Source organism: Gopherus evgoodei, chromosome 10 (genome assembly GCF_007399415.2).
Source record: "Gopherus evgoodei ecotype Sinaloan lineage chromosome 10, rGopEvg1_v1.p, whole genome shotgun sequence".
NCBI lineage: Eukaryota > Metazoa > Chordata > Testudines > Testudinidae > Gopherus > Gopherus evgoodei.
Window position 1 is genome coordinate 8,161,036 of NC_044331.1, and position 13,200 is coordinate 8,174,235.

At 47.3% G+C, this 13,200-nt stretch overlaps 1 protein-coding gene across 5 annotated transcripts in view; it reads right to left on the bottom strand.

The window, feature by feature from the left end:
- Positions 1–643: 643 nt before the first annotated feature.
- Positions 644–13,200, bottom strand: part of LRRK1 (leucine rich repeat kinase 1) — a 111,450-nt gene continuing 98,893 nt past the window's right edge. For all 5 annotated transcript variants that reach the window (XM_030577923.1, XM_030577919.1, XM_030577922.1 and 2 more), the window contains 4 exons: positions 12,395–12,511; positions 6,716–7,560; positions 4,210–4,311; positions 644–1,986 (listed from right to left, as the gene is read on the bottom strand). In XM_030577923.1, the coding sequence (XP_030433783.1) occupies positions 1,809–1,986; positions 4,210–4,311; positions 6,716–7,560; positions 12,395–12,511 (1,242 nt within the window). In that variant the 3' untranslated portion in view covers positions 644–1,808. The remainder of the gene's footprint in view (positions 1,987–4,209; positions 4,312–6,715; positions 7,561–12,394; positions 12,512–13,200) is intronic.

A 13,200-nucleotide genomic window follows, 5' to 3' on the forward strand; every position in this document is an offset into this window, starting at 1 on the left:
TACGCCTCAGCTGAGGTCACGCCATTGACTGCAGTGGAGTTACTCTGCTTTACACCAGCTGGGGAGTTGGCACCTTAGCTTTTCACTCTCTGTTTGTCGTGCTCTCCTTTACTCCAGGTGTATCAAGTAACCCCTGCTCATCACCGTGAGACGGAGAGAAGGGGCTCCAGGAAGTACCATCCAAGCTACGCAATTCAGTGGAGCCAAGTCCCACTCTACAGTTGGAACAGCTTTAAGCTGGAGTCCAGCTTCTCCCCAAAGTGTTTGTGCCACACAGTAGCACAGCGGATGTGATCACGTCTTTCACATTGATGGGGCTGCTTTTGGGCCTTCCCAAATGTAGTTTTTTTTTAAAACCCAGAGTCCCTTGCACCATTCCTAACTGGTAGCCAGGCAGATTGTATCTGTAACCCTGGTGTGGTCTAAAATATCTCAGTTATGTGATACTCTTGTTAGCAGTGCTGGAGAGGCCAAGCGGGCGGGACCCCTATCCTCTCCCCGCCATTCAGATATCTAGTGGGAGAGAGAGAAAGCCTGCATTTTAATTAGATGCAACAACTCTTGAACTGATCATGGAGCTGTGCAACCATCCAGTGGCTGATGCAGTCACGAGCTGCCAATAAATGGTGACACTGATGCAATGTAATTCTTGGAGGAGTCTGTTTATTTTGAGATACATTCTGCTTCTGATGGTTATTTTAACAGCCTGCAGTAAAGGTGTAAATCTGACATTTAACCTGCTAATTCTACATCAAGCAGCCTTACATATATATTCAAACTTAGTATAAGTTTCTCAGTACAAAAACAGTTCAATACACAGTACACGTTCACGCATCAGGAATTGATTCACTTTTTACACTCTTCTATACATGCTATGATAATGTGATTGTGTGTACACTGGGTACAATGCTTTCTGGGGTCCAGTGTGACCTTAGTGGTGTGAAAAATAAACTATGTAAACAACTCTAAAAAATAACAGACACTTGTATATACCAATAAACTGAGCTTACTTCCAAATGTATTTACAGAGAAAAGTAACAGAGGGACAAGGACCATTTCCAAGTTCTACTGATAAAATTACTCCCTTCAACTGGTAAAGCATCTGAAATGCCGACATGTTTTGCTTTGCATTGGACTCTATGTACAATTTACTTTGCAACAGTGCAATTGAATAGCTCATTAATGTACTGAGATTGTGCAGATCATCATCTTTGGGTCTTTCACAGTAACTCTTATCTTTTACAGATCGGAAATACATTGGCCACTGATGGATTATTGCCAATTGGGGCAGCAGGTGATAGGACTATTGTGTAAAAGCTCAGTCTCTGAGGGAGAGAGACGTGAATCTATGTAGTTAATAAAGCTCTTCTGGATGAGGACCTAAGCAGCAGCTGCCCAGATGTGCGGGGGTTGTGAGGGAATTTACAGTGGAAGAAAGGAGGCTGAAAACAGAGAAGTGAATGGAAATGGGTAGAGGGTTAGGGAGGGTGGTACACATTAGAGCAGTATTGTTGAGAGATCACCCGCTTTCTGGACTTAATACATCTCTATCCCTTGCTGAAAAGAAAGGAGGAAACAAACAGAAAGGTATCTAGTTCAGTCTTCTATGTCTCTGGCAGATGCACTGCAGGGGAGATAGCTACTGCAAGAGTCCTGCAGAGTTCCTTAGCAGCAAATGTGAAAAAAACCCAGAACCCAAACCCTTCTCTAAAGATACAAAAGTGCCCAGACTGGAATGCTGACGGGCGTCAGTTTCTGTTCCCTGTAGTCCATCCTTCCTGAATGCTGGATTTTAAATTCGACAAGCACTACCTTCTTTTTCGCATGCAGGTTTCAAGCCTTCCCAGCTCTTCATAAGACTGGTAGAAAATGTCAAACTCTCGGGCACCCCAGCTCCTCCAGACAGCAAGGCACCATTCCTTGTTTTTGTTCTCAAAGCAGCACACAACAGTGTCCCTTGCTACGATAGCAGCTTCGACCAGCGCCCTGGGAAAGCAAGAGCAGGGTTGGCGAATGGAGTGTGAACTGGAGTGCCGCTCTCCCAGAAAACAGACAGCCCCGCAGAAGTGACATGCGCTGGCTGCTTAGGCTTTGTCTTACAGTCAATGAATCTGCTTTTCTAAGAGAGCTAGAGATATTTACCACAGGAAAACATAAGGCAATGTAACTACTAGTTACATTATAGCAACCCCCATTTCTTCCCCAAAACCCCAAATCTCCCAAAAAACCCCAATACGGTGACATAGTTCTACAAGGCTCTTTTGATTACAACAGTACCGTGCATTAATATAAGGCCAGACTCGACAGACCTTCATCCTGTTGATTTCAATGGGGACGCTCACAAAGTGTGGGACTATTCAATGTGAGGAAAGGTGGCAGAATTTGCCCCATTGTGCATGTAGTAAAATCCAAATAATGGATCCATGCTGGTCTATAAAGGAGTGCTGGGGTAAACGAAGGGGCCTGCTCCTTGGCGAAATGCCCCAGCACAGGGGCCGGGGAAACAGGAATGGCAGGAGCAGCTAGAGAGTTTGGTATTTCGCAGCTGTGGGGAAGCTGTCCTAAGTCACAGCAGCCCCCAAGGAAGTCACCTTTATCTCTCCCCCTCCCCCACACTCCTCACAGGCACAGTACAGTATCTGGCTCCATCTTAGTGATATTGCAGCCTTGTAGACGCCTCCACACGCAGGGGAAGTAAGTTGTTGCCACTGGGAATGCAATATTGTTGGCTTTTTCATCATTTTCATCCTGCTGGTAGAGGATGAGTTGATGGATTTTGTGCCTGAATCAGCAAGGCTGCAATATTGTAAAATGGGACACGTCTACGCAACGGTAATGTCATCTGATCTTCGACTCCCCATCCTTTTCCTTCCTGTTTTTTTTAAATAAGGTGAATCTCTGAAAGGAGTCCACCTAGGTAAATGGACCTATGCAGGTAATAAAAGGGACAAAGCACTATACCTGACATGACAAGACACAAACTAACAATGGAAGGGAATGAAAGGAAGGTTTTGATTTCATGTTATCTGTGCTGTTTGTTAATAAATGGCCATTCATAACACACAGCACAGCTTAACTTCTATTTGTTCTGTCTTGCCATGAATAGCACAATCACATATTGGTGTTTAAATGGTCAGCAAAAACCAACCCAACACTGTCCCATGGTTATTTATTTACTGGGAAGCTCAGCTGCTACATGAAGCATTTTAAATTAATGTCCATAACTGTTTTCCACAGAGTGCCAGGAGCTACAGCTGGTACAAAGGTGCTTATTTAGAGCCAGAACTTCAACCTGCACGGAGTGAATGAAGCCACAGACAAGCACTGCGCTCTGTAGTAAATATGCTTCTTGTTCTTCATGCAGGGACTGAGTCTGCCGAGTCCTGCCAGGTGCCGGGTCCCTGCAAAGCCCAGGGAAGTCAGCACCTGGCAGGATTGGGCCAAGCGTTATCGTAACATCACCATTTGCAAAATGAGAGGTGCTATCGTCACACTGACTCAGCCTGGGAAACAAGGCAGCTAGTTAGAGCTCTGGAGGTGCAACTTGCTGTGATGTTTCTGGGGCAGATCGTGACCATTGCCTGAAGACGCACATTTGGATTGATCTGGCACGCGGGAGATCATCTACCCCAACTTCTCCTTCTTGTGCCAGTATAAGGAGCAGGAGGGGCCAGTCATAGCATGCTCTGCTCTACCAATCCAGGGCCATCTCAGCCACGGGGCTGCTCTAACTTGCACTGAGGGCCTGTCTGTGAAACTGGAGCCTAATCACAGGGACTTTCCAGCTGGGAGCTTGCTCTATGGCAGGGATCGGCAACCTTTGGCCCGTGGCCTGCCAGCATAAGCCCCCTGGCGGGCCGGGCCAGTTTGTTTACCTGCTGCATCCGCAGGTTCGGCCCATACTGCTTCCCGTAGCCCCCATTGGCCTGGAGCGGCGGACCATGGCCAGTGGGAGCCATGATCGGCCGGACCTGTGGACATGGCAGCTAAACAAACCGGCCCGGCCCACCAGGGGGCTTACACTGGCAGGCCGCGGGCCAAAGGTTGCCGATCCCTATGCCATTCTATGGCACAGAAGCCACACTAGACTGCCTTGAAGGGAGAGAGGCCAACTGGAGGATTGCAGGCCTTGCACTCTGACACTGATGGTGCATTTCCCCTGATGGAACCCTTTGTGAACATGCAATACAGGTGCTAATTCAATCTCACCCATAAGGAGCCAGTTCTCCGGCCTTCAATACGGCTATGACTCTGCCGCGCTGCGTGCCACCTTCTTTCTCCAGCCCGATAACTATGATGTCGCCACCTCGCCTACAGACAAAAGGGAGACAATCATGCTCAACAACATTGGCCATGGACAGTCAGGGAAAGCACATGTACGGTAGCTTTTCCATTACGTATGCTGACGGCTGCCAGCGGGGGGATAGGGCTGAAATCCAGAGAGGATCACAGACCTTGTTAAAGACAATGGGTGTACCAAACAATCTCTTTCAGGCTCAAAAGGAGGAGCAATGGGCTGAGGGGTTTCTTTGGCTGCAAATGCAGGCATATTGGTAGCAGGGTGTGCGCAGGTTAGGATACATCTACACTGCAATGTAGCCCAGGGGGTTTGAACTCTGGCTCAAGTCTAACCCCCTTCTCTTTACACAGATATCATGCTAAGCCAGGGCTCAGACCCAGGGTTGAAGGACCCCATGGGGTGGAGGGGCCAATCCTGAGTCAAACCGGGACCCAGGATTCAAGCCCTATTGCTTTCCAGTGTGGACACAGTCCCACTGGACTTATGCTCTGGGAATCCGCTAAGTATCCCACAATCCTAGTGGCTAACTTTCTTTGTCCTTTGGACAGTCAAGTTTGGTGAACAGTCAAGTTTTCCCACACTGCACCAGGAACAAAGGGCTAGAGCAGCCACATGCTGGAAGGGAACTAGGACAGAAGTTCTCAAACTGGGACCACCGCTTGTTTAGGGAAAGCCCCTGGCAGCAGGGCTGGTGCAAGGATGTTTCACGTCCTAGGCAAAACTTCCACCTTGCACCCTCCCCCCGCCCCTGCAGTAGCTCCCCCCCTTCTCCCTGAGGCGACCCCTTGCGGCAGCTCCCCAGCCCCCATCCTCTGCCCTGAGCCCTGCCCCGCCCCAGCTCACCCCTGCTCCGAGCACGAGCACCCTGAGCATGAGCACCCCGAGCACGCCATCGCTGCTTCACTTCTCCCGCCTCCCAGGCTTGCAGCGCCAATCAGCTTAGGCGCCGCAAGCCTGGGAGCGGGAGAAGTGACGCAGCCACGGCATGCTTGGGGAGGAGGCAGGGCAGGGGTGAGCTGGGGCAGGGAGTTCCCCTGCGTGCTGCCCCCCACTTACTTGCTGCAGGTGGCCCTCCCCGTGCCCCCTGCCCCAGCTCCCTCCACCTAAATGCCAACGGCAACCAGGGTGGCCGAAGATCCGGCCGCCACAGTCGCTGCCAAAGAAAATCGAGCCCCCCAAATCTCAGCGCCATAGGCGACCGCCTAAGTCACCTAAATGGTTGCACCAGCCCTGCCTGGCGGGCCGGGCGGGTTTGTTTACCTGCCCCATCTGCAGGTCTGGCTGATCGCGGCTCCCATTGGCCGCAGTTCGCTGCTGCAGGCCAATGGGAGCTGCTGGAAGCGGTAGCCAGTATGTCTCTTGGCCTGGGCTGCTTCCAGCAGCTCCCAGTGGTCTGGAGCAGTGAACTGCAGCCAGTGGGAGCCACGACTGGCCAGACCTGCAGATGCAGCAGGTAAACAAACCAGCTAGTCGGACTCAAACTCCAATGGCTAGGTCTGCTGACTCCAATTCCACTCACCCTAGGCTTTTATTGCAGCATAGACATACCCTTAGAGCAGGGGTGAAAGTAAGGTAAATTACTTTAAGGGGCTGGGCCTCAGGAAGAAGGGGCGGGGCGGGGCTGGTGGTGATTTAAAGGGGCAGGGCGGGGTGGGGCTGGTGGTGATTTAAAGGGCCCGGGGCTCTGGCCACTGCTGCGGTAGCAGCGGCCAGGAGCCCTAGGCTCTTTTAAATTGCCGTTCCCCGGATCAACTGCCCTTTTTGCTGCTCCTGTCGATGGCCCTGGGGGGGCGGCAAGAGGGGCAGTGACGTTAAAGTGCTGCCATGGCAGTGATTTAACGGAGCACTTTACCGTAGGTTGTGTACAGACTGGTTACTGGTAGCCACTTATTACCGGTACGCCATACTGGCCAGTACCGGCCCACTTTCACCTCTGCATTAGAGGCAGAAAGCCAGCAAAAGCAGTAGTGAACATGACCCTGAGAGGAGACAGAGGGACAGCTTCTTCGGCAGAGGATTCACAGGAGTGGAAGGCTTGGGGATTTCTGTTTCTACTCTGTCCATGGAACAAGATTTTGAGTACATTTTTTTTTAAAATAAACAAAATGGCAGCAAGAATACACCTGATTTGTATCAGGATTTCTTGTCCTAATGGAAACAATCCTGCAAGACCTCAAATTTGCCAAATGGGCAACACTAGATACCACCCAAAAGTTGTAGAAACGTTGGTTTCTAACTTGAAATTCTGGGACAGTTATGTAGTTTTTTTGCTGTATCTTATTGCTAGACACCAGTCTGGGTAAGTTTGATGTGAAATTACAATTAGAAACAAAACCCAAGTCCTTGAAAGCTTCCCTAAAGGCAAACTCATGCTCCACTTGTGACTTGGATCTTGTTTGCTGAGTATGTGTTTACCTAGGGATCCAGATGAGGTCTTTTACTGGAAGAATCTTTACAGCTTGAAGATGAGATGTGTTCTCATTTGTTGGTGTAGCATCATTTTCAGATCTGTCTGGGGAAGGGATCAGTTCATGAAATTTGTCAGACTCCTCGCAATCCATGGAGAAAAGCACGCTGGATGAGCTTGCAGGAGAGCTTGGCAGACTGGAGAAGGACCTAGTTATTCTGTTAGAAGGGGAGGATGAGTAAGAAGACATGGAGCAATAGTCTGTGAGGGAGTCCTGATGGTTTAATATTTGTGTGCCCAGCTCCGGGCTGTAGATAATGCTCATATCAGCCAGAGAGTTACTCTCAAGCACTGTCCGGTGTACAGCTGTTGTAGCAGGGATCCCTGCGGAAGGCTGCTGGATTGTAAACATGTCTCTTAAAGGGCTGCAGTCACCACAGAAGTACCGCGCGCAGAGCTGATAGGTTGCAGTATGGTACATCACCAGATAGTTCGTTTTATCATCCAGGCACCAAATCACTTCCTCCCCATGGTACTCCGAGTTACATGCCATAGATGTGATCACAGATGGAGGGTTGTAGGGCTCCAGCCTCCTGTTTATATCTATGGTCACGCAGTCTATGATGAGAATGCCAGGGCCATTGCTGTACCAGACCTCGGCACCGCTGTTTGTTATTTCCATGGCTTTCACAGGGTAGGGGTTCTGCCGGGGATCACTGTCCGGGATGTTGAACTTGGACCTATTCGCGGTGTGTGAGCACAAGTAGGAGCAGCTGTCCTCTGGGATGCCGCGTGCCACTGAAAAAACTGCCACAAGTCCATCTGACAGTCCTGCCAGCACCAGGTAGGAGTTCTGTGGGAGAGAGAAAGATTTGTTTCTCCATGTAGATGTGTACTATTTTGCAATAAGAGAGCTCTCCATCCAACATTCCGGGTGCCCCAATGATATCAGAATAGACCAATCTGTTACCCCAAAAGCAAATTAAATTACTCCGCAACGAAACCTAAAAAACTCTAATGAACCTATACACACAATCCCCCCACTCCCTCTCCCCAGCCCTACCCATCCCCCATCATCTTACAGGTATGGGAGAAAAGACAGGCCATGCAGCCCACCCCGAAGGCACAAACTCAGGCTGTGATATACTCTGAGACAGCCACTGCATGCCTGGAAACCCAACTGTTCAAGTGCAGATTAGTTCAAACTAGGAATAAAGCAGAGTGGTGCTTCTGCCAGGGGAGCCACTCTGACAAATGAGAAAATGAAATTATTGATCCTCAACCTAATGCCATGCAAACTGCACCACTGGCAGTGGCTAACCTGACAGTATGACTCATCCAGATGAAGAATCCATATGAAGGCTGCAGGTTGGGGCCACAGATCATGCTGTAGACATGTGGAGAACATGCTGACAGGCTGACAAGCACGATGGAGAATTTGGAGGTGCTTATGATTAATCAACACACGCTGGCTGCGGCAACTTTCAGCACAGTGAGCACGTTGGACGCTGCACGAATTTCATCATACCCAACCCATAATATTCTGCACCACAGTCATTCTCAACACACAGCTAGAGGGTCTCCTTTGTGTGGCAGCCAAAGTCAGGTGTTAAATTACACACAGCACAGACTGTTATTCTGCAACATTGCTCCCCGGCCGCAGCAGAATGCTCAAAGCATAACAAAACAGCCATCAAGAGAGAACGTTACAGCCTGTCAGAAGTTCTGCCTGGCCCTGTCAACCCAATGACAGTGAAAACCTGGGAGACAGCAGTCAGAGGACAGGGAAATGGGTATCTTGAGAATCTGACTCACTGTGTGACCATGGGCACATGCCAGAACCCTCCCTATGTCTCGGCTCCCCCAGCTGTGAAACAGACAGAATAACGCTCACCTCACAGGAGAAGAGGGTTGGGTTTTTCCAATGTATCAGACTGTAAGAATGTGTCTAGCCCAGATACTTGGTGCCTCTTAACGCTTTATTCTACTGTGAAAACCAAACCCAGCAGCCAGACCCTGACAAGTACCTTACCCTTCCTGGGTACCAATCCTCAAACCAGGACCCACTCCTGGTACAAACATGTATTTTGCAGCACGCCCAAAAGCTCAGCAAATTCAAGCTATTTCAGACCGAGGCAGGGGGGATGAGTTCCAAGGCCCCTCTGCAAGTATAACTAAGGCTATGTCTACACTACCAGCCGGATCGGTGGGTAGCAATCGATCTATCGGGGATCGATTTATTGCGTGTAGTGTCCAGTGGGAGTGATGGGACACTGCAGTGGGATATCTGTGGGGAACTCAAGTTCACTGATTGTTATCTGCAAGGCCAAGTTTAGACTGGCAGAGTCCTGAAGAGTATGCTGCAAGGCTGGTGCATCAGGGCCCTGACACATTTCAGCAGTAGCACAGCTCTCACTCTTGCTAAGACAGAGGGATAACAGAGTAGTTCGCAGACCTGGGTGTCCTAAACATTATGTCACAGAAGGTCATTCTACATTAAAGAGTTTTGATGGGGAATTGTCAATCAGTTCTACTAGTCACATTTTAGCAGGCTTCAGCTGGACAGTGAAAGCTACTCTCTGACTGTTCACTTCTTCCACCCCCATCCCCAGCTCTGAGTCACTGTTAGATCTTTTAAACTCCTCCACAATTAAGTGCCTTGGGAGAAGACAGTCTGGCTAGCAAGTGATGTGTTTCTTTTGGTTCAGCATCGTAAAAGTCTATCTGATCTCCTTGGTTAGTGTCAGCTACAACAGAACAGAACAAGGGAGCTTTCAGACTTGTAGCTTCACTGAAGTCAACACAACTGCGTCAACTATACTAGCTGGGGGATCGGGCCCAATATGTTAACAATCACTGTGGAGGCAAATTCAGCAACCATTTTATGCTCAGCCACAGCATGACTCAAGTTTTGGACATTAGGACGTTTTATTCAGGCACTGAGGTTGCCCCCAACACTTTGGCAAGTAAGGCATGAGAATTCCTGTCCCAAGAAGGGGCTTGAACCCACATTTGTCACTGCACGGCCCGAGGTAAAAGTGCTAGCCACTTAACATGCAAGTGCTATGAAAGCCACATGCTCACAAGGGCTATACATTTCTCTGATGCTATCAAGGCACCAGTGTGTTGGGAAGTGATGGACGTAAGGTAGATGTCTCCAAACCAAGATATTAAAAAAAGTGACCAAACCCAAGCAGCACAGCAGCCTCCATTAACATTAAGTAACTTTCTTGGAATTCACTTTCGACATTTTAGTGGTGAGAAGAGCCAACAAAAACACAGAAACAAAACTGCATTGGAAGCCTCTGGCCTGCCAAAAGTCCAGCTGTGCCAGTGAGAATGGCCTCGAAATGAGGGCGTGTGCCATACTGTACAGCACAGAGGATGAGCCTGTGCCAAGACATTCTGTCCTCATAACTACAGTACAGCGTAAGGCTTAAGCCTACTGGAAGTCATCAGATATCAGGTAAACGAAGTCCTCAAACAACACAGACTTTGTCACTCCCCCATCCCATTTCCCTGGCTAATCCTTCTGGCACAGAAGACTTTGGCAGGCTACAGCCTTTAAATGCAGCTTTTGTTTTTATGTGTCCTAGGCTCCTTATGAAGGCCAGGTCCCGACACACGTTCCAACCTCTCTCTTGCTTTTCTTTATGAAAATATTGGAAACAGATTGAAAAGGAAGTTGCTTTTTGGGGGTCTGGAGGATTTTATTGTTATCTGGTCATTAGAATTCATCATAAAAATTAACCACCAAAATTACGTTTTCAATTCCTCAGGTTTTTGTTGGTTTTTTTTGGAGGTGAAGGGTTTATTTTCAGGGCTTCACTCTGCATCTTTCAAATGTCTCTGGTGTTTCCTTTGGATGAGAAAAGAAACATGGGAAACTATTCTTTTGGATCTGTCTTCCCAAATGTAGCCAGTCAAAAGTATTTCCCTTATGAGCAAAATCCCAGGGCAGTGATCTGACTGTGTGTTACTTCAGGTTTCATCAGCTAGCTGGCTCTTTTGCTTGGAAAAGGCCAATGTTCCTATCTGCCTTAGTGCAAGATTCTTTCCTCTTTAGAGGCTTATTCCATATAGCAAGCTTGACAGCTTAATACGACAGGCCTTATGTGACTCGTTCAGCAAAACTGTTAACTCTTGTAAACAAGTTTAGCTTCTTGCAGACCTTGCCTGCATTTCCTCCTGGTGACTGGCCTGGCCATACACAGATAAGACCATACACAGAAAGGAGGAAAAAATGTCCTATAAGGAATTCTGCTGAAAGGACATTGATTGGGGGGGAGAGGGAGGAGTGGGGAGGGAGAATTGTTTAGATTCAATATTATTGTAGGGCCTGGAATTATTTATTACATTCATTAGACATATCACAATCTGGAAAGATAATCCAGGAGACCTAGGACCCACTAGAAATTCCATAGGGTTGTAATCAGTGTGACAGCAGAAAGTCTCAAAATACAAGGTAGCAGAAGAGAGATAAGGCAGGTGTCAGGCAGCAAACATCGGGGAGGAAAAGTTCTGCAGCTTTGGAAGCCAGAAAAAGTCAACAGGAGCAGCCTCCCAGGAGGTGAAATTCATTCCTGTGTCAGCACCAGGTCTGTGCACCCTATAAATCCCACTTACCCGAAGGGATGTAAGCAGTGCACACTAACCCTGTGCTCACCCTCTGCTCAGGGACACATCTCACTAACTATACAGCAGTCTGAGCCACTGAATCAGAAATGCACAGTAACACAGAATGGGCACACGGTATAAAATCACTCCCCACAATCTCATTAGCACTGTGAAAACTGTTTTGTGCAGTTACTAGACGCAGCATGTTGGCATGTAAATAAGCTTTCAGATAATTAGAGATATTGAAAATAAATGGATAATAATGTGACTTTTTCACTCTAAATTGTTACAGGTAAAACCGAGAATAATCTAACCAATCAGAAAATATTTTTATATTTATCCTAAAACTTGACTGCAATAGCCAATAATGCCACATTGCCTCATTTATCTTAAGAGCCTGCTTATGATAGGACTTTAAATGTCTCCAAAAATAAGACTACTACCTATACACCCGGTAATGCCTCCCTTTGTTAATACCAGGGGGAGATAATATCCCTAGCCTGCCTTTTTGTTGTATGCAAATTCCTAACCCAAGAGAAGAAGGGCTGTTGCTAAAGCATAGGTGACACTTATGCATGTATACACTGCATGCATGTAGATTGTCCAATAAATATGCTCTTAAAAGAAATACTCAAATCCTGCATTAGGAATTAACCAATATCTATCTTAATCACTCAGTTACTTCCCCTCTACCCATCTCTCTCATTCACTTACACTAAATTTTTCTAATGATGAGGTGGCAATGCAGCTGGAAAGCTTCAATGTAAAGAAAGCAGGTGTTTTTTGACTATTTCCCTAGCAGGTTCTGAAGTGCCATTTGTAGACCCTCCTGCCTCAGGTTCTCTCCATGCCACTTTCAGGCCTCTGCTCTCCTTGGCTTGGACACAGCGACCTGCAAACTGCTCTTTTTGCTCTGCCAGCAAGTTCTAGTTTAGAGGAGTTCACAGCAATGTCCTTTAGTTATGCAGAGGATAGTGAAAAACAACATTATCTTGGGCTCCTGGTTCCATAAGCAGAGCCTCTAGTTCAATGGATACCCTTTTCCAATTGTGAGAAACATTCCTCTTTACCTTTTTTATAACAGGCACCGCTAAGAAGCAGCTCACAGTAGCTGGAGTGTCTAATCCCTTTTGTGGAGTATTTAAAGGACACATGCCTTGTAAGCCATACACGTAAATCTTCTGGTCCTGCAAATGAACAAGAGCAGATGAAATTATGTTTAATTCAGTAATAATTTAATTTAGCTGCTTTTCATATTAACACATACACTGTCTCAAATTTGTTCCCTATAAAACGATCCAATTTGTATTTCTGGAGGTCAAAAATCTCCACTTTGGATTTAATTTAGTTCTTTTTTGGCCAACTTTTATCTTAAAAGTCCTCTCCCTGATTATTGCTTTGGCTTCTGTGATCCATACTGGTTGGAGGGGCTTGGATTCCCCTTAATGCAGTATATGATACCAAACACTGTCAGGTAGTACAAAGATCAGATTTTTTTTTACCAAATCTGCGATACAGTGAAAATATGATTGACTTCACACATAGTTCACATCTACTAGCGTTGTTAGGGAATTTTCTGCCAGGAAAATCAAAATTACATATGTTGTCCTGGTTAGTTTGCTGAACCGAACCAAAATATTTCATTTGGAGTCAGTTCAACGTCAATCTGCATCTCCCATTGCCTTATGGGAGATGTAGTTCAGATGCTTCATGCCCCCCTACTATATTGACTGAGCCTCTTGGCTGCACTACAGCTCCCATGATGCACTGCAGTTTCCCCTCTGACCAAGTTGAAGGGTTTATCGTGGGAGATGTAGTCCACCCAGGGAGCCCACCCCATACAAAAGAATGAGGGCATGAAAAAACAGAACTACAG